General features: G+C 37.9%; 2 protein-coding genes, 1 long non-coding RNA gene and 1 pseudogene across 20 annotated transcripts; 2 read left to right on the plus strand and 2 right to left on the minus strand.

Moving 5' to 3' along the window:
• Positions 1-4,150: 4,150 nt before the first annotated feature.
• LOC137718138 (pathogen-associated molecular patterns-induced protein A70) lies at positions 4,151-5,622 on the minus strand. Its single transcript, XM_068457642.2, has one exon. The coding sequence runs from the start codon at positions 5,562-5,564 to the stop codon at positions 4,467-4,469; it is 1,098 nt and encodes a 365-aa protein (XP_068313743.2). The 5' UTR covers positions 5,565-5,622; the 3' UTR covers positions 4,151-4,466.
• Positions 5,623-12,838: 7,216 nt separating this feature from the next.
• On the plus strand, positions 12,839-13,456 carry LOC148695285 (amino acid permease 3 pseudogene; annotated as a pseudogene).
• Positions 13,457-16,503: 3,047 nt separating this feature from the next.
• Positions 16,504-20,184, plus strand: LOC137718757 (amino acid permease 3-like). The gene is made up of 5 exons (XM_068458295.2): positions 16,504-16,621; positions 16,765-16,998; positions 17,108-17,204; positions 18,857-19,071; positions 19,403-20,184. Exons 1-5 carry the CDS (start codon positions 16,504-16,506, stop codon positions 20,182-20,184), a joined length of 1,446 nt encoding a protein of 481 aa, XP_068314396.2.
• Positions 19,196-24,544, minus strand: LOC148695286 (uncharacterized). Of its 18 annotated transcripts, XR_015965672.1 has the most exons (10): positions 23,978-24,544; positions 23,681-23,860; positions 23,243-23,314; positions 23,088-23,156; positions 22,699-22,792; positions 21,785-21,821; positions 21,610-21,666; positions 21,352-21,415; positions 20,341-20,402; positions 19,196-20,156 (listed from the first exon to the last, which is right to left on the minus strand). It is a non-coding gene; the product is annotated as an uncharacterized LOC148695286 (long non-coding RNA). The 18 variants fall into 18 exon arrangements; XR_015965670.1 differs by lacking the exon at positions 22,699-22,792; XR_015965669.1 differs by having other exon boundaries at positions 21,610-21,821.
• Between the last annotated feature and the right edge of the window lie 824 nt (positions 24,545-25,368).

The following is a 25,368-nucleotide window of genomic DNA, read 5'->3' on the forward strand; positions in this document are numbered from 1 at the left end:
TGCCTAATAAATGGGTGTTCAAGGTGAAAAGACGTGCAGATGGTTCGGTTGAACGACATAAAGCTCGCCTTGTCGCCAATGGATTTCATCAACAAGCGGGTGTGGATTACGGTGAGACCTTCAGTCCAGTTGTTAAGCATAGTACGATCCGGCTTGTTTTAAGTCTTGCCGTGTCCCACAGATGGCCTGTCAGGCAGTTGGACGTGCAAAATGCGTTTCTGCAAGAAGACGTTTACATGCGACAACCACGGGGCTTTGTTGATCAACAATTTCCTTCTCATGTGTGTAAACTACAACGGAGTACTTACGGGTTAAAACAAGCACCCAGGGCCTGGTTCCAAAGGTTCTCCGATTTTCTACTCGAACTAGGGTTCCAAGAATCATCCTGTGACTACAGTTTATTTGTGTTTCGACAACAAGGTGTGTATCTAATCTTGTTAATTTATGTCGATGATATTCTGATTACTGGCAATAGTCCTCATCAAATATCTAGCTTGATTACTCGATTGGGAACTCTGTTCTCTATGAAAGATTTAGGCCCACTTCATTATTTTCTGGGTGTCGAAGTGAAATACAATGGGACTGCTATGCATTTGTGTCAATCAAAATATGCATTAGACTTGCTTTCTCGCACCAACTTCACTGACGCCAAGCCAATCTCCACCCCGGTCCCATCTGGTCACAAGCTCAGTGCGTATGTTGGGGAATCATATGACAAACCAGACGTGTATCGAAGCGTTGTTGGCGCATTACAGTACATCACCATAACACGCCCTGATCTGTCTTATGCTGTCAACCAAGTGTGCCAATTCATGCATTCTCCTAAAACTACTCATTGGATGGCTGTCAAACGGATTTTACGATATTTGAAGGCCACGCACACTCATGGGCTTCTATATAAGCCTGGTTCTACTCAAATCAGTGCCTTCTCTGATGCGGATTATGCAGGCAATCCTGATACTCGGCATTCAACTGGTGGTTTTTGTATATATCATGGTTCAAACCTTGTCTCCTGGAGTTCTAAGAAGCAGAAGACCGTATCTCGATCTAGTGCTGAGGCAGAGTACAGGCAGTTAGCATACACTGCCGCTGAACTATCGTAGTTTCGGTCTTTATTCAAGGACCTGCATTTACATCTGGATCGTCCTCAGATTTGGTGTGATAATATCTCTTCCATAGCTCTGGCGTCTAATCCAGTCTTCCATGCTCGTACCAAGCATTTGGAAGTTGATTATCACTATGTTCGGGAGAAGGTTGTTCGTGGTCAATTATTGGTTCATTACATTTGTTCGCAAGATCAACTTGCAGACTTGTTCACCAAAGGTTTGTCCTCGTCTCGATTTAAGTTCCTTGTCTCCAAGCTTCCCGTTGTTCCACAGCCTGTCAGCTTGCGGGGGGCTGTTAGACAAGATCAGCATGCTAAGCTTATTGCCGAAACTTGTGGAGTTTGACTTCGTTCAAACTCTTATCGTTCCAGCCGTTCCTAGTTTCTAGAGTTGTTTAGTATTTGTTCTTCTGTTGTATTTTTTGAATGTGTGGTTGTAATCCTTTCTGGTTGTAATCCTTTCCTTGTATCTAGGGTTTTCAAACCCAGTCTGTAATCATGAAACTATTATAAATACATGCATCCCACCATTGTTGGTGTATGCAATTGAAGTGAATATTACGAGTGCTTAAGTTTTACAGTTTGTTCTGTGCTGGGATTAACATTAATGAGACTAAAGGGAACTCGCATGGACAAAACCCTTCACTACGAGGTCTTAGCGAGAACCCCCCCCCGGATTGCTAAGACCTCTCTTTGCTACTGCTTGCGTTGCTAGCTTTCTGTCCTCACTCCAAAATCACACCACCAGACCACCACTCTTTCCCTTTGTCCTCGTCCTGCTAGACTACGGGAACCCAGTCACCAACGTCCCGCGAACCTAGTCACCAAAATTCTGCCTTCAAGCCGACGAACCCACAACCCAACTCCCTACTTACTTCTTGACGAACCCACAACCCAGATTTTCCCTATTTGCTTTAAGAAGGAACAGTTGATTCGATATGCGGAATTGGGTTCTCCATTTTCGTCAATTGAACTCGAATCAGACCCAACAAACAAAGATAACGACCTCGACCTCAAGGACTTAGAATCAGAAAACAATCTCCACAATTTCAGATCCATCCGCTATACTGTAGCTCCCGCGCCAAGCCGTTTCAGGTGAAACAAAATAAATACAAGGTTTCATAATTTGAAGAAAAAGAACAAGGCCAAAGTAATTCGAAGTCAGTCGGGAAAAAAATGGATAAGAGTAAGTGATTGGAGGTGAAACGGGACAGAAAAGAGAAAGGGGAAAGAGACAGTGGTACAGAAAAGGGTAGAGAAAGGGGAGAGGGGAGGGATGCAGTGCCTGGAGAAAAAAAAATGAGAAGGAAGATGATTGAGAGTTAACCAGAATAAAAAGATGGAAAATGATTCTAGACATGAAAAAGATAATTTAATAATAAAATATTAGTATATATAGATTAAATGAATAATAAAATATTGTAAATATAGATTAAGTAATATAATATTTGAGTCCTACTTTTTAGTCCGATATAGTACCAAATGCTTCACTAAATCAGTCCAGCTTAGTTTAGTATAAGTCAGTCCAGCTTAGTCATTGAAGCTAGTCCAGTCTGAGATAGTCTGGTGCAACAAACGCACCCTTAGTATGAGGTATATTAGTAAGGATTTGGATCCTATCCAAATTCAAATTATGAGAATCATAGGAATCCTCACATCCTAGCCGTTTATCGTACATCGTGTGGTCAGAAATCATGTTGAATTTTTTTATTTAATATTAAACATAAATAATGCCTAATAAAAACTAACCGTATAATATATGATGAACGATCATAATGTGAAAATCCCTAAGATACTCACAAGAAATCCGAAAAAGTAAATCCTAGCAAATTATATATCCACATATTATCTTAAATTTGGAAGAGCCAAAATGCACATGACGGAACAAACTCCCCCACGTGTTACACAACCTAAATATGCGGATAAGCACAAAGGAAGAAAACCAATCTGATTTGCCCAAACTGCCCCATACATATGGATAAGGAGACAGATCTATAGCATTACTTTTTTTACAAATTTTTTACATACGTTTTTGTAGGCTTTACTTCGTAATATATTTCAACAATACAAATCGTCTATTGTTTAGGTTTTCTCTCAAATGTCATGTCTACCAAAAATCAACCAAATATGAAACCATGTTTCTATGTATAACCGTATTATTTCATTTTCTTCACTACAAATAAATGTTTTAATTGTTTTTTGTTTGTCTAATTTTGTGCAAGAATGATTTATGATTAGTGTTCTTTAAGATAGACAGTTCGGATCATTTCTAAATTGTAATAAAATAAAACTAACAAGTCTTTAGTTTAATGATGTTCGTTCCTACATAGTTAAAGGATGCCTCACGTTGGCAAAAATGATGTATAGTTGTGATGAGTTTGATACATAATTATGAATAGTCACCTTGCAACTGTGTTGCCTTATTCCGGCAGTCTCTGTAAATATGAAAAAAGGTCATAAAATAATAGGAACTCAATTTTTGTTACAAGCGATATTAGGGGAGGAGTCTTCTCGTTTTGGTACAGATTCGTAAATATGTATACAGTCATATATCACCACCACTATATCAAACCCAACTCCGCAAGACAAGACTGCAACCAACGCCAATCAGAGTTTGAGTAAGTAAGAATTGTTCTCTTCGATAAATTAAGATGTAAATTTGAATCCCGTTGTCGGTAATCCTTCTTGATGAAGGATTTATAAAAACCAAAATATGAACTGACGAGGGCTTGTTATATGTCTGATGGCCTCTCATTTCATAAACTTTACGGGAAACAAAGACTGCAACCAACCAATGCCAGCTACCACTCCTTACGCAACACCCCAAAACCCACATGGGGTACAACAAAGTGGAAAGTTAGAAAACAAACATGACATTTTCAATCAATTTTTCACATAATTATTGAAAAGTTCGAAAAATAAACGGTGAAGATTAAGCATTGATTCTAGAAAATCAAATGACAACATGACATTTTCAATCATTTTTTCTTCAATAGACAGAATTACTAAGAAGCCGAAAAATGACCGGTTAAGATTGAGCATCGATTTTAAATAATCAAACGGTAAAGATTGTTTAAAATCCTTGGTAGGCCGGAAGGCCGGAGACAAATATTTTCATCACATGAATATACTTACTCCGGCGTTTCTTCTTACATATAAATCACAGTTCCGTGACGTACTAACTGCGAATTAATCTTAGGAATACAAGTTTGAACAAATAGTTCAACAGACAGAAAGCTGCAGAGTGGTAGTGAGCAAATCTACATTACATCCATTAAACTCCTAATTTTACTCAGCCCACCCCAGAATTAAGAGAAATTAAAAATCCACCCAAACCCTGGAAAATAATTAAAATTTTCTCTCACTTATCACTCCCTCTAGTGATCATGTCCTTGTACCTTACGATCGAATCCAGCCGCTGCATCTTCAGCTGCTTCTTGAACTTGTTGATGAAATCATCCGCCTTGGCGTCCACCTCCTCGTCATCCTCCGCCATCTTCGCCACCTTTCTCTCCCTCACGGTCGCCGGCCGGCGAATCTCGACGATATCATCCTCCTGGAAATGAGCAAAAGCAGACTTGGAGCTCGCAGATTTCTTCATCTTCTGCGGGAGCTTGACGGGCACCTCGCCGGACGCCGGCTTGGTGTCCGACTTGGTCCGGTTCACGTGGCGGTCCCGTAACGGCTTCAGCTGGCTGAAAATCTCCTCCAGGCCGCTCTGTTTATCCCCTGCTTCTGAAAAATCTGGAGTTTCTGGTTCTGGGTGCTCGTGTTCTTCCAAACTGTCGTCATCTGGGAACTCCTCCTGCTCGGGAGCTTGCTCGAAATGGGATTCCGGCTCATGGGTTTTGTGCGGAGGGGCTGCGTCGGCGATGCGCTGAGATGGGTTGTTGGATAAATCTTGTGGAATGTGGAAATTGATGGACTTGAGCCGCTGCAGCAGAGAAGGGGATCTGGTGAACTGGGGCTGTTCAAGCTCGTGGGCGTGGTTAAAGGCGTAATGGGTATCCTCAGTAGTTTCCGGGTGTTTCTCGAAAGTGGCGGCGTGTGCCTCCGGGGATCTGTACTGGTAGAGGTTGATGGATTTGAGCCTCTGCAGCATAGACGGAGATCTGGCGAGGCCTCCGCCTTGATGGTGGTTCTGGTGGTGCTGCTGCTCTGGGTCCTCGTGTTTCTGGGTGGAACCCAAGTTTGAAGCAATGGCGATGGTGCCAATCATGACATTGAGGAGGAGGAAGAGAACAGTGGGAGTGAACCAGCTGTTCATGGAAGCCCAAATTGATGGCAGTGATGTCACGGATTCTTCAAACATGGCTGACTGTGTTAGAGAGAGAGAGAGAGAGAGAGAGAGAGAGAGAGAGGTGAAAAAATTGGGAGATGAAGAAGAAGGGCGGATTAGAAAGCTTCTGTGTGGTGCGTGCTTGTCTGCCTCCTTTATTTGGGTGGAGATTTTCATCATGTTGTGTGTGGAAATTTTACTCGTTGATTTATTTATTATTATTATTTTTATTGTTATGATCTCGAGGGAACGTGAGGGTGAGTGATGGGTGTGTGTGTGAGAAACGGACAGAAAAGAAGTGGCTGTGACAAAATGTGAGGTTGTGGTTGGATTAGAAAGAGGCTAATCGACTTAGGACTTATAGCGTCTGTTATTTTACGTTAACATTCAAGATTCTGAATTCGATTTATCTCTTTTCAAAGTCGTTTGGATATTTTCAACAAAAAAAATTATGTTTGTGTAGAAAATAAGGAATAAGCGAGATCAACAGGTTGGTAAGAGTGTTCAATCTTTTTCACCTGATGTTCCGAGTTTGATCTGGCTCCGACAGACATCCATGGCATTTGCTTGTGCACTTGAAACGACTGCGTTGATGGACGGTCTTATTACCTCTATCAGTCAAGGGTTCTCTCCAATCTTTACAGATAGTGGCGGACAATTGAAGTGGAGTTTCCTTATACCAAATCTATGTAGGAAGAAAGAACAGTTGGGCTATAGGATATTCTTCTTCTATGTACTATTTTGCATGTCTAAAATGTACTAAATTAGTAAACTTGATGTAACATGAAGTGAATCAAATGAACGTTGGATTTTTTATTGGGAGTTTTAACGAAAAGTCTGCGGTACTGTTCATTTTAACGAAAAACTATATTTTTACACTAAAAAGTCAAATCTGGTACTATTCACTTTACCCTTTATTTTGTTCTTATCGTTAAAACTCAAAGTTTTCAAACATTTTTCATTAGTTTTCATTTCTTTTGCAATTACTGATACACATAAAGGTCGAGATAAATCAACATGTGGGTTCCACTTTACAATCCGTAATTTAATGCTTGAAAATTTGAGAATTAACTAGATTGGTTGAGTGTAGTGTCTTGTGTATAATTTCATTTCTTTTCACGTTCTGACTTTCACGACTCATTACCACCTCTCACTTTCAAGTAAGTAAACATGTTGATCGTTCACAACTCTTATCAGTGATTAGGGTAGTTTCAATGGGTCACATTAAAGATAGTGGAAGTGTTTGAAGTGTATAGTTACATTTTAATCATTTTTGCCGGAAATAGGGGCAACATGGGCAATGGGCCGGCGTTGTCTATTAAATTTTGAATGTCAACACACATCATGGTAACATGCCAACATGGCCCTCCCCCTCCACCTTTTGTTTTGTTTACTCCAAACAGTCCGTAGCAGTCTAGCAGGCAAACACGATACAAATGGGCTCGTTTCTCATTGGACTGGCCCAACTTGCTAGAAATCTGCTGGACTCGGTTCGTGTCAAGCCTATCTAATTATCAGAGAGACGGACCAAATGTTTACTTCCAAACACTAATATTATTTCCAACTTGTTAATTATCACATGCACACGTTTCTCATTGGACTAGCCCAACTTGCTAGAAATCCACTGGACTCGGTTCATGTCGAGCCTGTCTACTTATCAGAGAGACGGGCCACCAAAAATTTACTTCCAAACACCAATGTTACCCAATTTGTTAATTATCACCTGCACAATTTGACATGTGTGGGGTTATCACAAAAGGTCTCGGTATTAGTTGGAGTTGGATTATGATATTTAAACTCATCTTTCTCAAAAATACAGTCGATATGAAATATTTTAACACAGATCAATACTGCCAAGGGGACTCACCCTATACGAGGGACCAAGGGACCCACTCCATGACTCTGATACCATGTCGAATTATCAGAGAGACAGGCCAAAGGCCAACTTCCAACAACACTAATATTGGTCCCCAATTTGTTAATTACCACATATACATTTTGATAGGTGTGAGGTTTTATCATAAAAGACCTCAGTATTAGTTGGAGTTGGGTTAATATATTTAAACTATTCTTTTGACATAGATACAGTCGATGCGGAGTTTTTCAACACAACTTAACTACAAAACTTTGTGCACATCATTCTTCACGGATGAATGGTTGAGATTTAACTAAGTTTAACTAAAATCTTAACCATTCTCCTTCCTTGTTTTCTTTTTTTGAGTCATAACTTCTCCCACTTCTTATATAAGTAAACATGAGCGCAGTTGATTGATTAGGATTTGGATCCTTTCCTGAGCTCAAGGAGAGGATACTCCTGACCAAGAAGTGTGGATCATTGGATTTTCATCCAACGACTATAATTATTATAACTTTAAAGAGGTTCCCTGTTTGTAACTGTTGGATGCCCACACTCTTTGGTCAAGAGGATCCTCTTCTTGGGCTTAGGAGAGGATCCAAATCCAATTGATTAAGCAAGTAAACAGTCGCTGAACAGAAGTGTCGTCACCGTGTCAAATAATGTCGACACATTCTCGTTCACGATTACTTCATCTCTCTCACTGCTTGGTTCAACTACTCTCTATATATCGTCCTCACCAAGGTTTTGTATAATATACATACAAACATATGCGTCTATATGGAAGATTACTCGTCCTGATAGAAACATAATGGATCGACTTTCTGTCTCATTCCTTCCTGCAACTTATTATGCCAGTTGCTTTGCCACGACGATCTCGGATTCGTGGATTCTCGGGTTTGTTAAGGTAATCGTATTACAAACTTCCACACTTCGTTTCCGAATAGACGAAATGTTTACTCAAACTGTTTTGGTTTTGGGTGCAGTGAAAATCTGTTCATTTCTTCCATATCCGAAAATGAATCAATGATGGCAACATTCGGTGGATTCCATCTAACTGAGAGTGGAGATTCGAACTTGGGACATGATTATTTAATTGGCATATAAAGTTTTGATTAATGTGTAAATTTCTTGAAAGTAGATTTCTTGTAAGAGAGGGCGAGTTTTGGCGCAAACGGAAATGTTGCTTCTTTGCAAAGTAAAGGAAGAGGTTCCGCCCGATCCTCGCTCAGTAAGGAGCCTTGTTAGCTTGAGGTCGCCATTTTAGATTTCCTATAAGGGTTAAGGTTTGTTTGCTGTGTCCTTTTTCCATACGATTATCTTTTTTGAGCAAATGGGGATATTTGTCGACTTGTTAATAACCAAGTACATATATTCTTTTGTTACTCAGAATATCATTTGTATTGAGTTCGTCTTTGACAACCAACCTATGAACGAAAGAGTAGCCAAAAAGAATACTTGTTGTCGAACGAGTTCACGAAAGTCCTCATTTGCTTAAAAAAAGATTGTTGTGTCGAAAATCAGACTGACGAACAAAACCTTAATTCTCACAAGAAATCTATCTGTTTTTACTATTTTCAACTATATAAGGAATTTTGTTCTTCATGATTGATCGAACATGTTGGGAAAATCGAAATCAAGATTTCTCCTTGATTCCCAGCGATTTAGCCATTGTTTCGACAGTATTCGGGTTCTAACCAAATCTTTCATAGTTAATTTCGACACAATGTAGGCTAGAACACAATCAGGTAGTTTACTGATCCGGTCCCCATTAGCCTGGTAGTGCATAGGTTCTTCAAACTATGAGAGAGAAGATGGAGACTTGTATTATCCTATTGAGTGATCAAATTGGAAATTTTGGATTTTTAGAGGTCCAAAAAGATCTTGTCCATTTTGTTGCTCGAGACCTGTTTGGGCCCAAAATAAGATTGTTGGGCCGAGCAGCAGGATGTGCCCGGCCCAAGGTGATGACAAATACTATGGGCCGAATAATAAATCCTGGGCCAGATAGCAGGGTCGGCCAAATCCTATACTAAGTAGTCCGGATGAATAGAAAAGGTCGAGGAAGTCCTGGTACGACCAGGATTCTCGACCGGCAAGGAATGGAGTCTCAAAAAGAAGGAAAATTCAGAATCCCAATGGGAGTAGGTTTGTTCGAGTTAGAGTCAAAATGGGATAAGGACTCCCAATCCAAATCAGAATTGGTTTCAAGGAATGGGGTACTATAAATACAAGAAATCATGCAACAGAAAAGGACCTTCGAATCAGCATACAATTGCCCTGCGCAAAACCTCTCAAACGTCTTGAGATTTTTCCTTTTCTTTTCCTGCCGACACACCTTCAGTTTGGATAAACAGCACTGTGGAAGCACCCGGCGAGCATCTTCAGTTTGGATAAACAGCACTGCCGCCGCAGAATCAGCCGACCGAGAAGTACTTTCAGTTTGGATAAATAGCACTGCGTCGAGGTCGACCGGTTATCTATCTAAGTCTCGGCCGAGAAGGGTTTTTTCGAACCTTTGTTGGCAGAGGTCACCTTACTAGCCTTCTCGGCATAGTCAGGTGTTACGAATTGCATTACTCGGCGTACTGGGCGCCGAGTGGTTTTATGATTGGATACTCGCAAGTAAGTTTCAGGGTTCGGCATTCCGACGGCTGAACTACGTTTACCATCAAGACATACATCACGTTTGAGTACATGTGTCCATACGGTTTGGTCTCGATTCGACGTGCTTATACTCTTACGAATATAATTACAGTGACCGAATCGGGCTCCGACGATTTGTGAACTTAGCAGAATTAGTAGCCTTGTCTTCAGGCTGTAGAACCCAGAAACCGAGAGTGTTCCTTCCTTGGTCGCAATCGCAAGATAAAGAAGTCAACGACGCGCTCAAAGCTACATCAACAAATTTTACTCCTCGGCCAAGCTCGGCCGACGAGTTGGCACGCCCCGCATTCGACCGAAGGACGTAGTTAGCTCATTAGTTACTTGGCCTGCGCGCCATGTAGGTTTTGTAATTTTTAGAATCAACAAGACCACAAGAACAAGTCCAGCCCATGTGGAGTGGTTTCTTTCCTCCTGTACTTACTGTTGTCACCTAGGAGAAGCGAAGATCTCACATTAATTTCATAAGTAAAAGATTTATTTAGATATAAAAGCTGGACGAGGATGACAATGGTGGTGATAAATCCAACTCTTCGGTCACTAGGTGGTCAGCAACTATGGAAACCTACTTCTGAAATGGAAATGTAAGGGTGAGTGACCATTTTTATCACACGACGACTAAATGAAAATTTATGTGTATGTATAGTGTTTTCTTAAGTCGCACTCTAACAATCAAGCAGTTTTCTACAGTCAAATAAACAACTTGTGCTTCAATAAGCATACTATTGTGGTAGATGTGGGAGCAAAAAAATTCCGACCAATGAAAACATTTTCTGTGTACGACTAATAAAAAATTTAATTACCTTAACCGTTAAATTTAAATTTGGACAATTAAATTTTTGTTTTTACCGTTGAATTTCGTCAAATTATATTTTAACCGTTGCATTCAATGAATTTATAAATATAAAACTAAATAAAAAATACATATATGGTGAGTCAACCTCCCTAATCATGGGCTAAATCTGCCTTTGTTTGAGGTAATAGGTTTTAGGTCCAATTTTAAGCTTGGGTTGGGTTGGATTTGGAAGGAATAGAAGGATTAAAATAGGTTATATGTTAGGGTTGGAGATGGTCTAACGTTAAATAAGATTTTTTTTTTTAAAATCATTAAATGACGTTTCTTTTGGCTAATTGTACTTTTTTATGATTAATTAAACAGAGCAATTAGGAGGTCTAATTGCTTCTACAAGAATGGTGACAAAGCACCTTGCCATGTAAACAGCAATCCATACACGATCGCTTTCGGCGTAGCAGAAATCATATTCTCTCAAATTCCAGACTTTGATCAGTTGTGGTGGCTCTCCATTGTTGCTGCAGTCATGTCCTTCACTTATTCCTCAATCGGACTTGGGCTCGGAATCGCCAAAATCGTAGGTACAAATTGAGAGATTTTTCAATGTGATCGGTACACGAGATGGTACATCACGTGTTATTATACAAATTGTGAGATATGTATATTAAAAAGTTAATAACTTAAGACATAAAAAATTTCCACCACTTATATAAAAACACGTAGTATACCCTCTGTGTTCCGATCACAACTAAAAATTTCTTGTACAAATTAATAGTTATTAGTTCAGCTGATAAACTGGAGAAAAACTTGTGTGGGGCTTGGCTTGCCACTAAACTTCGCTGAGTGGCATTACAATCCACTCAAAACTCACCATGTGGCAAATCTTAAATATAATCTTTCATCATTCTTTTATATTTAAAATTTTTAAAATTATTTTTTAACTGATTAATATATTATATGTATTAATGTTTCCTTTTTCATTTCTTTCCCCCTTTTTTTTCTTCACAACCCCCCCCCCCAAAAAAAACAAAACCCCAAAAAAAAATACACTTTGTTTTGCCGTAGATCTTGGGTTTCAGTACCCCCTCTCCATTCTTTCTTTCCTAGTTTCGTTTATTTCTTTCTTTAAAAAAAAAAAAGTTATGCACCCACTCCAAGTTTATCATGAAAAGCAACCAAGAATCTGTAAGTTTATTTTCTTTCTTTATACAATAGTTGCTTTGATCATGTGACAAATACAACAAATACAACGCAAATCAAATTGTACTTGTTAGTTCGAAATGTAGTATCAAAGCATAAAGCATCTCCAAAGCAATCATGGTCTAACTTTGACCTGTCATCTCTCCAAAAAAAAAATTTGTCATCCGGTTTAGGTGGTCCACTTGTATCAAATAGAAAAATTTGGAATCCCTTGCTTGCCTTTCCTTGAAATGATTAAACAAACTTTGTGCATCTCCTCCTTCTATCGTGGGTCATGTGGGTTATTCATGTCACATGATCAAAGCAACTATTGTATAAAGAAGGAAAATAAACTTACAGATTATTGGTTGCTTTCCATGATAAAATTGGAGTGGATGCATAACTATTTTTTTTTGTTAAAGAAAGAAAGAAACGAAAAATAAGGGGAAATAAATAAAAAAGGAAACATAACATTAATATATATAATATATTAATTAGTTAAAAAATAATTATAAAAATTTTAAATATAAAATAATGATAACAGATTATATTTAAAATTTGTCACGTGGCGAATTTTGAGTGGATTGTAGTGCCACTCAACGAAGTTCAATGGCAAGCCAAGCCCCACACAAGTTTATCTTGCTAAACTGATATCTTTTCTTTATTAAAAAACTGACTGTTGATATATATATATATATATATATATATATATATATATATATATATATTTACCGTTACATTGCTAGTTTTTAGATTAAAACATGTTAGCTGACTTATGATATTTTTTGCTTGCTATTACCAGAAACTGGAACTATCAGAGGAAGTATGACTGGAATAGACACTGAAACAGTGACTGAAACAGAAAAAATATGGAGGAGATTCCAAGCAGTTGGTGACATAGCCTTTGCCTACTCATACTCTCTTGTCCTCATTGAAATTCAGGACACATTAAAATAACCTCCATCCGAAGCCAAGACAATGAAGAAGGCAACTCTAGTCAGTGTGTCTACCACAACTCTTTTCTACATGTTGTTTGGTTGCATGGGCTACGCTGCTTTCGGAGACTCATCCCCTAGAAACCTCCTCACTGGTTTTGGCTTCTTCAACCCCTACTGGCTCATCGACATAGCCAGCGCCGCCATTGTCATCCACCTTTTTGGCGCTTACCGAGTCTTTCTGCAGGCCCTCTATGCATTTGTTGAGAAAACAGCAAAACAAAAGTACCCACATAGCCAGTTCATCACCAAAGACACCAAATTCCGAATCCCCGTTTTGGGTTCTTACAATCTCAACCTCTTCAGATTGGTTTGGAGGACATCTTTTGTGATTGTCACCACTGTGATCTCCATGATTCTGCCATTTTTCAATGATGTCGTTGGACTTCTAGGGGCTTTGGGATTTTGGCCGCTCACAGTTTACTTCACTGTGGAGATGTACATTGCTCAAAAGAGGATACCAAAGTGGAGCACAAGGTGGCTTTGCCTCCAAATCTTGAGTGCTGCTTGCCTTATAATCACCATAGCAGTTGTTGCTGGATCAATTGCTGCTGTAAATTGTTTCAATTTAGGTACAAGGAATTGAAATTTTGAACAATCATACCCAATGTTGTGAATAAAGGTTTTGTATGGAATAACACTGATTTTATATCTGCATTGCGGTTCCTGCTAGAATAAGAACAAATTTACAAAATGATTTGCTTATTTTGGCAAGAAATTAACAAATCAGGTATAATTTATGAGAGTAAATGTAAGTACGGATAAAACACTTTAAATAACTATAAGTTTTATAGAAAAGCTTTTCAATCCAACGTCATCCAAAACTATGAAATAACAGAATATATACCCAGATTTAAAAAAAAAAAAAATTCACAGATTCAACTTTCACAACATATAAAACACAATTTTCACAATATTCAAATAATAAATAAAATTGTTGGTGAAAAGACTGAAAGGAAAAATCCAAAATTATTTACCTTGAGCATAGAAGGCTTCAAAAGAGGAGAGACAGAGGGTGGGGGGGGGGGGGGGGGGGGGGGTGGGGATGGGGGGCCTAGAAAATAAGAAAATGGGATTTGTTTTCTTTTTCTCTGTGCATTTGTGTACGGAAAATAAAACTTCGTGGAGGAGGAACGACTGCGGATCCGAAATTTTGGTGGGAAATTGCAAGGCTTGAGAGCTAATAGCGGTTCTTCATCGTGTTTCTAATATTTGCTGCCCCATCTTTCATAATATTTGCACGGTCAACACTCAACACCAAAAACTGCTAAGTTTTGGACGTTAAATAAAGTTTAGTTTGAAGCAATTGATTCTATAAAAAATCAGACCAGATTAAATACTTCTAAACAATTTTAATTTAGCTCTTAGTCTAGTGGAACAATAATGTTTGAAAATCAAAGAAAATATAAACGATCAGATATCAATTAGACCACTTATCTTGCATACAGATTTATCTAGTAACGGTGCTCGTGGGTTTCTGCGGGATTGAAAATTATATTTAAGATTATGCAAATTCATTCCATCCCTGACGTCACTTTCAGGCCATTTGCCTTCTCCCTCCATGGCTCTTTCCATCCATGGCGTCATGCAGGCCGGTCCCAAGGTCTATTAATTTTGGGTTGGCTTGGAGACCAGCTTAGGCTGGGTGCCAGGCAATTCCGTGGGCTGGAGTGACTTCCCTTGGTGCCAGACCATTTTTTTGGCTGTGTGCCAGCCTATCCCACCTCTGGTGGAAGTGCTCTTAGCAAGATCAATGCTCGTGGTAAAGCTGTCAAGAGAGAATAAAGTTTCGAATTTGTAAATCTTAAACGTGAATTGTGGAGAGAATTTTCAGTGTAACTAGAATACGAGATGGTACACTACGTATCATTATGCAAAAAGTGGGATATGTGTGTTAAAAAGTTAATAACTTGAACAATAAAATTTCCCATCATTTATATAAAAATACGTGATATACCATCCGTATTCTGATCACAATGAAAATTTCTTTGAATTGTGGAGCAACGTATTAGGGGTTAGACCCGTATTAAGTTGGAGACCAATTAAGGCTGATGAAGACCAATTAAGGGCTGATGGAGGAGAAATTTTTCCAAGTGCCGGGAACACCATGACACATGGTGTTCCCTCACCCATTAGGATTTAGTTTTATTTATTTATTGAAATATAAAATTGAAGGATATCCAAGATGTCAAATCCTAATGTGTGAGGGAACACCATGTGTCATGGTGTTCCCGGCACTTGGAAAAATTTCTCCTGATGGAGGCCAAGGCTGATGGAGACCGATTAAGGGCTGATGGAGACCGAGACCGATTAAGGGCTGATGGAGACCGATTAAGGGCTGATGGAGGCCAAGGCTGATGGAGACCAATTAAGGGCTGATGGAGACCAATTAAGGTTGATGGAGGCAATCAAGAAACGGAAGATTGTACGGGCATAGATTGAAATTTAATTCAGTAGTATAAGTAGGATCCTCTATGTCATTTGTTAGGTCGTACACCAACCACACTTTTGCATTATATCACTCTAATTTTCCATTCTGCACTAGGTGGAATTTACCTTTTAACTACTTTGTTACATAGCACTTCAATTCAATAATTTATTCATTTTAGTATTTTAATCTCGACCCTATCAAATTCTCACCCATCACAAGAATATTCGATTCACCCCTCGCGTCATAAGACCTATCGTTGAAGATCAATAACGCCTTTCGAAAATGAGGGCAGTGAGAAAGTGGCCGTAAGTCACACAGTAACTAAAATGTCGAAAGGTTGAGAGAGAATTTGAAAATCCTTTTTGAGTCAAGTTGGATTTTTGGATTGGGGTTTGTGACATGGACAAAACTTGCCTTGGTCGTTGATGTATGCGCATGAGTACTTACGGACTACGACGCCGTTCCTTCCTTGGTCACAGTCGTTTTGAAAGAGGTTAGACAAGGGCTCACAGGCCGAGAGGTGGCACGCCCGCAACACAGACATTAGAAAGACCAAGAGATCCTGAAATCCACGCCTTGTTGGCTGAGACTGATTTTGAGATCTTTAAGTTCTTGGTCATTGAAATTTAAAATCGATAGAAGTGGTCCAAGAGATTGTCCATCGATTGAAAAAACCATTAGTTCAAGGAGAGAAGTTTATTTGACAAAAATACCCTCAATTTAATAGAGATTTCTCAGAGAATGACCAAAATGATTGGCAATGGATAATATCAAAGTCCACTATTATCGATTTTAAATCTTAAAGACGAAAATAAAGAGCTATGTCATCTTACATATATTTTGAATAAAAAGACAAAGAAATTTATGATTTGTTGTTGAAAATGAGGGCAGTGAGAAAGCGGCCGTGGTTCACACAGTACTTGGACAAAACTTGCTTTGGTCGTTGACGTGCGCGTGTCCATGACTTTCCTGCTGCAAAACTGTTATATAAACCACACTCCCGCATTCCTTCTTCACTACACCAAAAAATTCCACCTTCTTCTGGGTTTTCAGCTCTCTTATAATTTCTCAGTCTTTTAAATACAACCCATCTTTTTATTTGCAGAAAGATCATCTTTCCCTTCTCTGTTTTATCATAGATATATATATATATATATATTTGTATATTTATACTGCAAAAGTCTTGGGTTTTTATGAACTTTATGAGTAAAATGGGTGATAACCAGATTAATCCCCGCCAAGGCTTTGAACTCTCAGTCCCTATGCCTCCAGAAGCAGGCTCCAAGTGCTATGACGACGACGGCCGTCTCAAAAGAACTGGTAAACTTCACTTCTCTAACACATTATTCATGTTCTGTTCGGTTTACGAAACTGAAGTGGGTTAGGCCGGTTGAAGAGAGCAATTTATATCTATCTGCTTGCAATCGAGTTTCGTTGTTACTAATCTTTTGTTTATTTACCAGGAACTGTTTGGACTGCAAGTGCTCGTATTATTACTGCTGTAATTGGGTCCGGAGTTTTGTCCTTGGCTTGGGCAACAGCTCAGCTTGGATGGGTGGCTGGTCCTGCTGTGATGCTCATGTTCTCCTTTGTCACTTACTACACTTCAACTCTTCTCTCTGCCTGCTATCGTTCCGGCGATCCTGTCACCGGAAAGAGAAACTATACTTACACCGATGCCGTCCGATCCAACCTTGGTAAGATTTTATAGCCTTTTTAAAGTACTTTTTGCCCATGTGAAAGAGTTGGTCTCTTGATAAAAATTCTAAAGCTCAAATTTTTATTCTTTTAATCTCAAATTTTCAGGTGGGTTCAAGGTGAAAGTTTGTGGGCTTGTTCAGTACTTGAATCTCTTATTTGGAGTTGCCATTAGCTACACTATAGCGTCATCCAAAAGCATGGTGTAAGTTATCTAAATCTATGATTAATTATAAACTTGGCGATTTGTTAAAAAAAAAAAAAAAAAAAAAAACTTGGTGATTTTAGTTTTATAAGACCATCTCCAACCCTTGGCCTAAAACCTAAAATTTTTAGCCCAGAAAATTTAGGGCCTGTTTGGTATCTTATTTGAAATTTTTTATTATTTCTCAAAACATTTCTTAAGAACATTTGTTGAAAACAATTTTCTTTAAGACTCAAAAACTTGATTAGTTTGTGATTTAAAATTTTTAAATCTTATGACTTAAACTTGACAAAGAAATCTAAAAAGGGGGGTCGTAGGAGAGGGAGAAAGAGGAGAGAGGAGGAAAGAAAGTAAGAGATGATTGAAGGAAAGAAAAAAAAGAGAGAGGATCAGAGAAGATAGAGAGGAAGATGAGTGAGAGAAATAACTGAGAGAATGAAGAGAGCGGATTAGAGGAGAGACGAAAAAGGTTAAAAAAAGAGAGAGAGAGAGAGAGAGAGAGAGAAAGAAGAAAGAGAGAGAGAGATTTGGAGTGAGAGGGGAGGAGGGAGAGAAAAGAAATGAGTGAGTTTAAGTTTAAAAACTCTAAAAACTCATTTGTTTAGTTTTTAGATAATAGACTATATTTTTGAGTTAATCTTGAGTTCAATTTTTAAGAATAGTCCTACCAAAATAGTTTTTAAGGCCTAAAATTTGAAAATTGTTTTTGAGTTTAAAAAGTTGGATTCAATCAGAGTACCAAACATGCCCTTAGGTTTTAACTCAAAAACAGTTTTTCTACTCCAACCCTTCTAGCCTAAAATTTTAGTCCCATATTATTAAATAATGAATTTAGGCTAATTTTTTTTCTTGAAGCAACTTTTTTAAAAGAAAAAATTATGTAGACTATCTTAATTTAATTTTATGAACATTTTAACCTAAAAATATTTAGATTATAACAAATACTAAAAAATGCTCTTAACCTGAGCAAAAGATAGAAAGGCTTCTTACTAAAAATGGAGTTTAGCTAATATGCTAGAAATGTCGTGAGGTGAAATAAAAGATGGATCGGTTTTTTACTCGAAAATGAATTAACGAGTCTGCTAGAAATGCTCTTGATCGATCATCCATAAGAGAGGAAAAGGGAAGATGCAGAGGGTCTTTTGAAAGATTAAAAAGGTCCCCAAACAAAGAAACAACTAGTTAGAGAGACGGCTACCCCTAGCAAAATGCTTTTTCTCCACTTTATGCAACCAGTAGACCCATTAACCGGCACTAAGAAAAAATATGAAACACATAAAAAAAAAATTTAATTACTTTAGCCGTTAAATTTAAATTTGACAATTAAATTTTTGTTTTTACCGTTGAATTTCGTCAAATTAGATCTTAACCGTTGCATTCAATAAATTTATAAATATAAAACTAAATAAAAAAATACATATATGGTGAGTCAACCTCGCTAATCATGAGCTAAGTCTGGCTTTGTTTGAGGTAATAGGTTTTAGGTCCAATTTTAAGCTTGGGTTGGGTTGGATTTGGAGGGAATAGAAGAGTAAAAGTAGGTTATATGTTAGGGTTGGAGATGGTTTAACGTTAAATAAGGTTTTTTTTTTTTTAATCATTAAATGACGTTTCTTTTGGCTAATTGTACTTTTTTATGATTAATTAAACAGAGCAATTAAGAGGTCTAATTGCTTCTACAAGTATGGTGACAAAGCACCTTGCCATGTAAACAGCAATCCATACACGATCGCTTTTGGCGTAGCAGAAATCATATTCTCTCAAATTCCAGACTTTGATCAGTTGTGGTGGCTCTCCATTGTCGCTGCAGTCATGTCCTTCACTTATTCCTCAATCGGACTTGGGCTCGGAATTGCCAAAATCGTAGGTACAAATTGAGAGATTTTTCAATATGATCGGTACATGAGGTGGTACATCACGTGTTATTATACAAATTATAAGATATGTATGTTAAAAAGTTAATAACTTAAAACATAAAAAAATTCCACCACTAATATAAAAATATGTAGTATACCTTCCGTGTTCCGATCACAACTAGAAATTTCTCGTACAAATTAGCAGTTAATAGTTCAGCTGCTAAACTGATATCTCTTCTTTATGAAAAAACTGACTGTTGATATATATTTACCGTTACATTGCTAGTTTTTAGATTAAAACATGTTAGCTGACTTATGATATTTTTTGCTTGCTATTACCAGAAACTGGAACTATCAGAGGAAGTATGACTGGAATAGACACTGAAACAGAAAAAATATGGAGGAGATTCCAAGCAGTTGGTGACATAGCCTCTGCCTACTCATACTCTCTTGTCCTCATTGAAATTCAGGACACATTAAAATCCCCTCCATCCGAAGCCAAGACAATGAAGAAGGCAACTCTAGTCAGTGTGTCTACCACAACCCTTTTCTACATGTTGTGTGGTTGCATGGGCTACGCTGCTTTCGGAGACTCATCCCCTAGAAACCTCCTCACTGGTTTTGGCTTCTTCAACCCCTACTGGCTCATCGACATAGCCAACGCCGCCATTGTCATCCACCTTTTTGGCGCTTACCAAGTCTCCGTGCAGCCCCTCTATGCATTTGTTGAGAAAACAGCAAAACAAAAGTACCCACATAGCCAGTTCATCACCAAAGACATCAAATTCCGAATCCCCATTTTCGGTTCTTACAATCTCAACCTCTTCAGATTGGTTTGGAGGACATCTTTTGTGATTGTCACCACTGTGATCTCCATGATCCTGCCATTTTTCAATGATTTCGTTGGACTTCTAGGGGCTTTGCGATTTTGGCCGCTCACAGTTTACTTCCCTGTGGAGATGTACATTGCTCAAGAGAGGATACCAAAGTGGAGCACAAGATGGCTTTGCCTCCAAATCTTGAGTGCTGCTTGCCTTATAATCACCATAGCAGTTGTTGCTGGATCAATTGCTGCTGTGATTAGTGATCTTAAGATCTACAAGCCATTCAAGACCAGCTACTGATGAGTTTAGCACATATGTTGTAGCACTATCTACACACACACACACACACACACACACTAGAAAGTAGGGATTAGAAAATGCATGAAAGATTATGTTTAAAATTAAAAAAAAAAGGTTGTGTTGTAGTAAATTGTTTCAATTTAGGTACAATCATACCCAATGTTGTGAATAAAGGTTTTGTCTGGAATAACACTGATTTTATATCTGCATTGCGGTTCCTGCTAGAATAAGAACAAATTTACAAAATGATATGCTTATTTTGGTAAGAAATTAATAAATCAGGTATAATTTATGAGAGTAAATGTAAAAACGGATAAAACACTTTAAATAACTATAAGTTTTACAGAAAAGCTTTTCAATCCAACATCATCCAAAACTATGAAATAACAGAATATATACCAAGATTAAAAAAAATAAAAATAAAATCACAGATTCAACTTTCATAACATATAAAACACAACTTTCACAATTGTTGGTGAAAAGACTGAAAGGAAAAATCCAAAATTTTTTACCGTGAGCATAAAGGGCTTCGAAAGAGGAGAGACAGTGATGAGAAGAAGGAAGAGAAGGGCCGCGGGGGGAGGGGGGGGGGGGGGGGGGGGTGGGGGCGGCGCTAGAAAATAAGAAAGTGGGATTTGTATTCTTCTTCTCTGTGCATATGTGTAAGAAAAAACTCTGTAGGAGGATCGACTGCGGATCCGAAATTGTGGTGGGAAGTTGCATGGCTTGAGAGCTAATAGCGGTTCTTCATCGTCTTTCTAATATTTGCTGCCCCATCTTTCATAATATTTGCACGGTCAACAGTCAACACAAAAAACTGCTAAGTTTTGGACGTTAAATAAAGTTTAGTTTGAAGCAATTGATTCTCTAAAAAATCAGACCAGATTAAATACTTCTAAACAATTTTAATTTAGCTCTTAGTCTAGTGGAACAATAATGTTTGAAAATCAAAGAAAATATAAACGATCAGATATCAGTTAGACCACTTTATCTTGCATACAGATTTATCTATAGTAATAGTGCCCGCAGGTTTTTGCGGAATTGAATATTATATTTAAGATTATGCAAATTCATTCACTTCATAAGCAATGTTTGAGTCATGAAATGAGCATTACAAATGCGGAAGAAAAAAAAAAGAAAAATGAAAATTCAACTTGACAAAGAGACCTCAATAATCTGGCTTAATTCATCATTCAAGACTTGGTCCAACTGTGATTTGCTCACTCTATTCCTAAGCAAAAGAAAACCAAACCAAGTTCAACAAGAATTATGCACAATCTTTGTGAAACTATATAATGAATGATACAACATTGTTAAACAAACATGGGCTGGTGCATCTCCAGTTCTTGGCAGATCAAATTTCAATAAATAGCCACACATATGAAATTAAAAAAAAGAAACAGATCTCAGAGATTAATAGTTTACCATCAGCGAAGATCTCCGTGAGCAAGGTCGGCCTAGACGCAGTAAATCACGTAACGCCTTCAAAATATCCATAGAAAGCACAACACCAGCAACAACCCCAATGCAATTCAAATCCATAGTGCTATGATAAAGAACGAAGAAAAAGTTATTTATTACAACCCCGCAAATTATATACCTTCAGCAAAACCCCAAAATTCGAACTCCAGCCTTTCCTGAAAGCAGAAAAGAATGAAATCAGATAGCCACACGCAGCATCCTAGCACACAAACAAAACCCCCAAAATTATAAAAAGAAAATTTAAACACCAAATCCATCTGTAAATAAAAAAATAAATAAATCAGGCACATTGAGAAATAAAATTCAGCAACAAATTCCCTAAAAGCAGGAAAAAATGTGAGTAGTGTACCAGGTTGATGTTCGACTTTTAGGGCTGGTTTGGTATTTCTGTGCTTTGAAAAAAAAAAAAAAGCTGTTTTTGCCGTGCTGTGAGAATAAGGAGCTGTGAAATAAAGTAGCAGAGTGTTTGGTAAACTTTTTTGTAAAAGTGTTTAGGAAAAAAAAACAATATTATAGTGTTTGGTAAAATTTTATGTAAAACAGATGTGAAAAAAAACTGGTTTTTCAAAGTTGGGTTTTGCAGCTTTTTGTTTTTGGTTTTTTTTTTTTTACCCAAAACTGTGAAAAAAAACTAAAGCTGAATGTTTACCAAACACAAAAACAGTTCCTAGCTTTTTTTTATACCAGTTTTTTTCAAAATCATCTTAGTACCAAACCAGGCCTTAATCACATTCAGTGAATGACCAAAAAAAAGGTAACCTAATTTCTTCATTTCAAAAAGTGGAAAGAAAAAAAAAAAGAAAGGGTTTTAAGTTTTTAGTTCTTACTCACCATATATACTGTAAAATATTCATTAAAAATCTTAAAAAAAAAAAAAAAAAAAAAAAAAAAAAACGTACAATCAGATCATGTCATCCCGGGGGAACGAAACAATAATTATAAAAAATCGTTGACGCATGCTAAGCTGGATTTTCTAAAAACATAATCATTAAGTGAGTTGAGAATGAATCAAAGGTTGGCAAAATTACGTACTGGATCTGTAGCAACATTCCCTTCTGTTATAAACACATATGCAGACGAAAGTAATTTTCTCCTCAACAAATAGTCATGAATATAAACATCAAGCCTGAAGCAGACAACAAAATCGACAATAGGGCAAACAATAAATATCAAACGGATTTGATCATCTAATTAAACCATCGTGATAACATATTGACACACACATGAAAATTTGACTATCTAATTAAGTAATTTACAAAAATGCAAACGGATTTGAAAAAGTAGAAATCCCATCTCGTATGTATTAAAACGATTAACAATTCTTAGTGAATCATCACAAAATAGGTATAAAAAACTAACCATGTTTCTTAATTTAAAAAATGGGAAACTTAGAGAAAGAGTACTGAGTTCTCAGTTCTTACGACAACGAAAATAACCATATCTTTTCATTTTGAACTGGGGTTGATTTCTGTCATCAGCATTAACAAAACCTGTCATTTCAGCATGTACTAATTAAATTCAAGCTGACCAACTTCCAATTCAACCAAACGAAAAAAGCAATTACAATCAAACTAACCTGTCTTTGCCATACGAAGTAAACCACGTCCACGTCTCATGTTTCGTATTCGTCAACAACACATTGTCCATTCTGTACGCACACAAAAAACACTCAATATTCTTACCAACATTATACAAACTATATAGGCGGTATCATATATGTATTTGCACATAAAGTATAAATACTTTTTGATAGAACCAAACTTAAATTTAATAAAAGGATTAATCACAAATTGAAATTAATTGTCGTGTTTGACAAAGACCAGGCTAGCCATGGAGTCAATATTCAATGAAAGCAAAATCAATATCAGATGATCGGGTTTAATTACCATATGTCTGATCTAAAATTAGCTAAATATTAAGTAATGCTTATTGCTACAACAAAAGCTATATTCCAAAAAAGGCAAAAGAAAATCGACACCAAGCATGTCTATAAATTTAGTTCCAATCAACTCACCTTGTTCCCCACCATTCCCTTGAGTTTGCTCCGGCGGAGCGGTTTCTGTACTACTTCCGGAAACCAAATTCTCCAAGCCACTCCCTCCTTCCCCAGCTCTCTGCTGCAGTAATTTCTGTATATCCAACAGTCTTCTGTTCACTTCATCCAATTTATCTCAGTTTTGCCACATCATTTCATCTGTATTATATTAAATAAGAAATAGAATTGTAAATGTATTAGGAGATAAATAATTTAAATATTTATATCAAAATTGATTGGGAATAGAACTCTGAGGGAGTGTTTTAAGCCACTCACATTATGGGATGACAGTTTTCCTTAATAGGAGGAAACTGTCAACAGTTGGATATATATGGATTTGGTCTCTCCTCTCACAATCATGTTCAAGTTCGTGGGCGTGGTTAAAGGCGTAATGGGTATCCTCAGTAGTTTCCGGGTGTTTCTCGAAAGTGGCGGCGTGTGGCTCCGGGGATCTGTACTGGTAGAGGTTGATGGATTTGAGCCTCTGCAGCATAGACGGAGATCTGGCGAGGCATCCGCCTTGGTTGTGGTTCTGGTGGTGGTGCTGCTCTGGGTCCTGGTGTTTCTGGGTGGAACCCAAGTTTGAAGCAATGGCGATGGTGCCAATCATGACATTGAGGAGGAGGAAGAGAACAGTGGGAGTGAACCAGCTGTTCATGGAAGCCCAAATTCAAGGCAAGGATGTCACGGATTCTTCAAACATGGCTGACAGTGTTAAAGAGAGAGAGTGGAAGGTGTAAAAATTGGGAGATTAAGAAGAAGGGCAGATTAGAAAGCTTCTGTGTGGTGTGCGCTTCTCTGCCTCCTTTATTTGGGTGGAGATTTTCATCATCTTGTGTAGGGTCCTTGGTGTTTTGTGTGGAAATTTACTTGTTGATTTATTTATTTATTTATTTTTTATTGTTATGATCTCGAGGGAACGTGAGGGTGAGTGATGGGTGTGCGTGTGACAAACGGACAGAAAAGAAGTGGTTGTGACAAAATGTAAGGTTGTGGGTGGATTAAATAGAGGCTAATCGACTTAGGACTTGTAGCATTTGTTATTTTACGTTAGCGTTCAAGATTCTGAGTTCGATTTATCTGTTTTCAATGTCGTTTACATATTTTCAACAAAAAAATTATGTTTGTGTAGAAAATAAAGAATATGCAGGATCAATGGGCTTTGCAATGGAGTTGGCAAGAGTGATCACTTTTTGCACCTGATGTTCCGAGTTTGATACGTCAACAGCAACCATCTATGGCATTTGCTTGTGCACTTGAAACGACTGCGTTTACGAAGGTCTTATTACCTTTAGGGCGCGTTTGTTTGGCTGGATTAAGTTTCAGTGGACTGGACTACTTAGCTAGGATTAGTAGTTCAGTGTTTGGTGTGAATTAGGATTGTGTTTAATGGGATTAAGCCGGACTCGTGCCGACTAAATCCTGCGCTAGGTGGGCTTAGCGAGAGCCACCAAAAACGAGGGGATTCGTAGTCCCGTTTCTGTTCTTCGCTTCACCTCCCTTTCTGTTCTTCGCCTCAGGCTTCACCTCGTGTTGCTTGCTTCGCTTCTCTCCTCCTCCCTCTTCTCCTTTTCTCAATCTCAGAGGATCTCCAAGTTTGCAATATTGGGTTTGACAGAAACGGATCCAAGAAATCCAAGCCATCACCGTCTCTCACTTCCCTGACT

The sequence above is a fragment of the Pyrus communis genome, chromosome 8 (assembly GCF_041283825.1).
Source record: "Pyrus communis isolate YQ-2024b chromosome 8, ASM4128382v1, whole genome shotgun sequence".
NCBI classification, from domain to species: Eukaryota; Viridiplantae; Streptophyta; class Magnoliopsida; order Rosales; family Rosaceae; genus Pyrus; species Pyrus communis.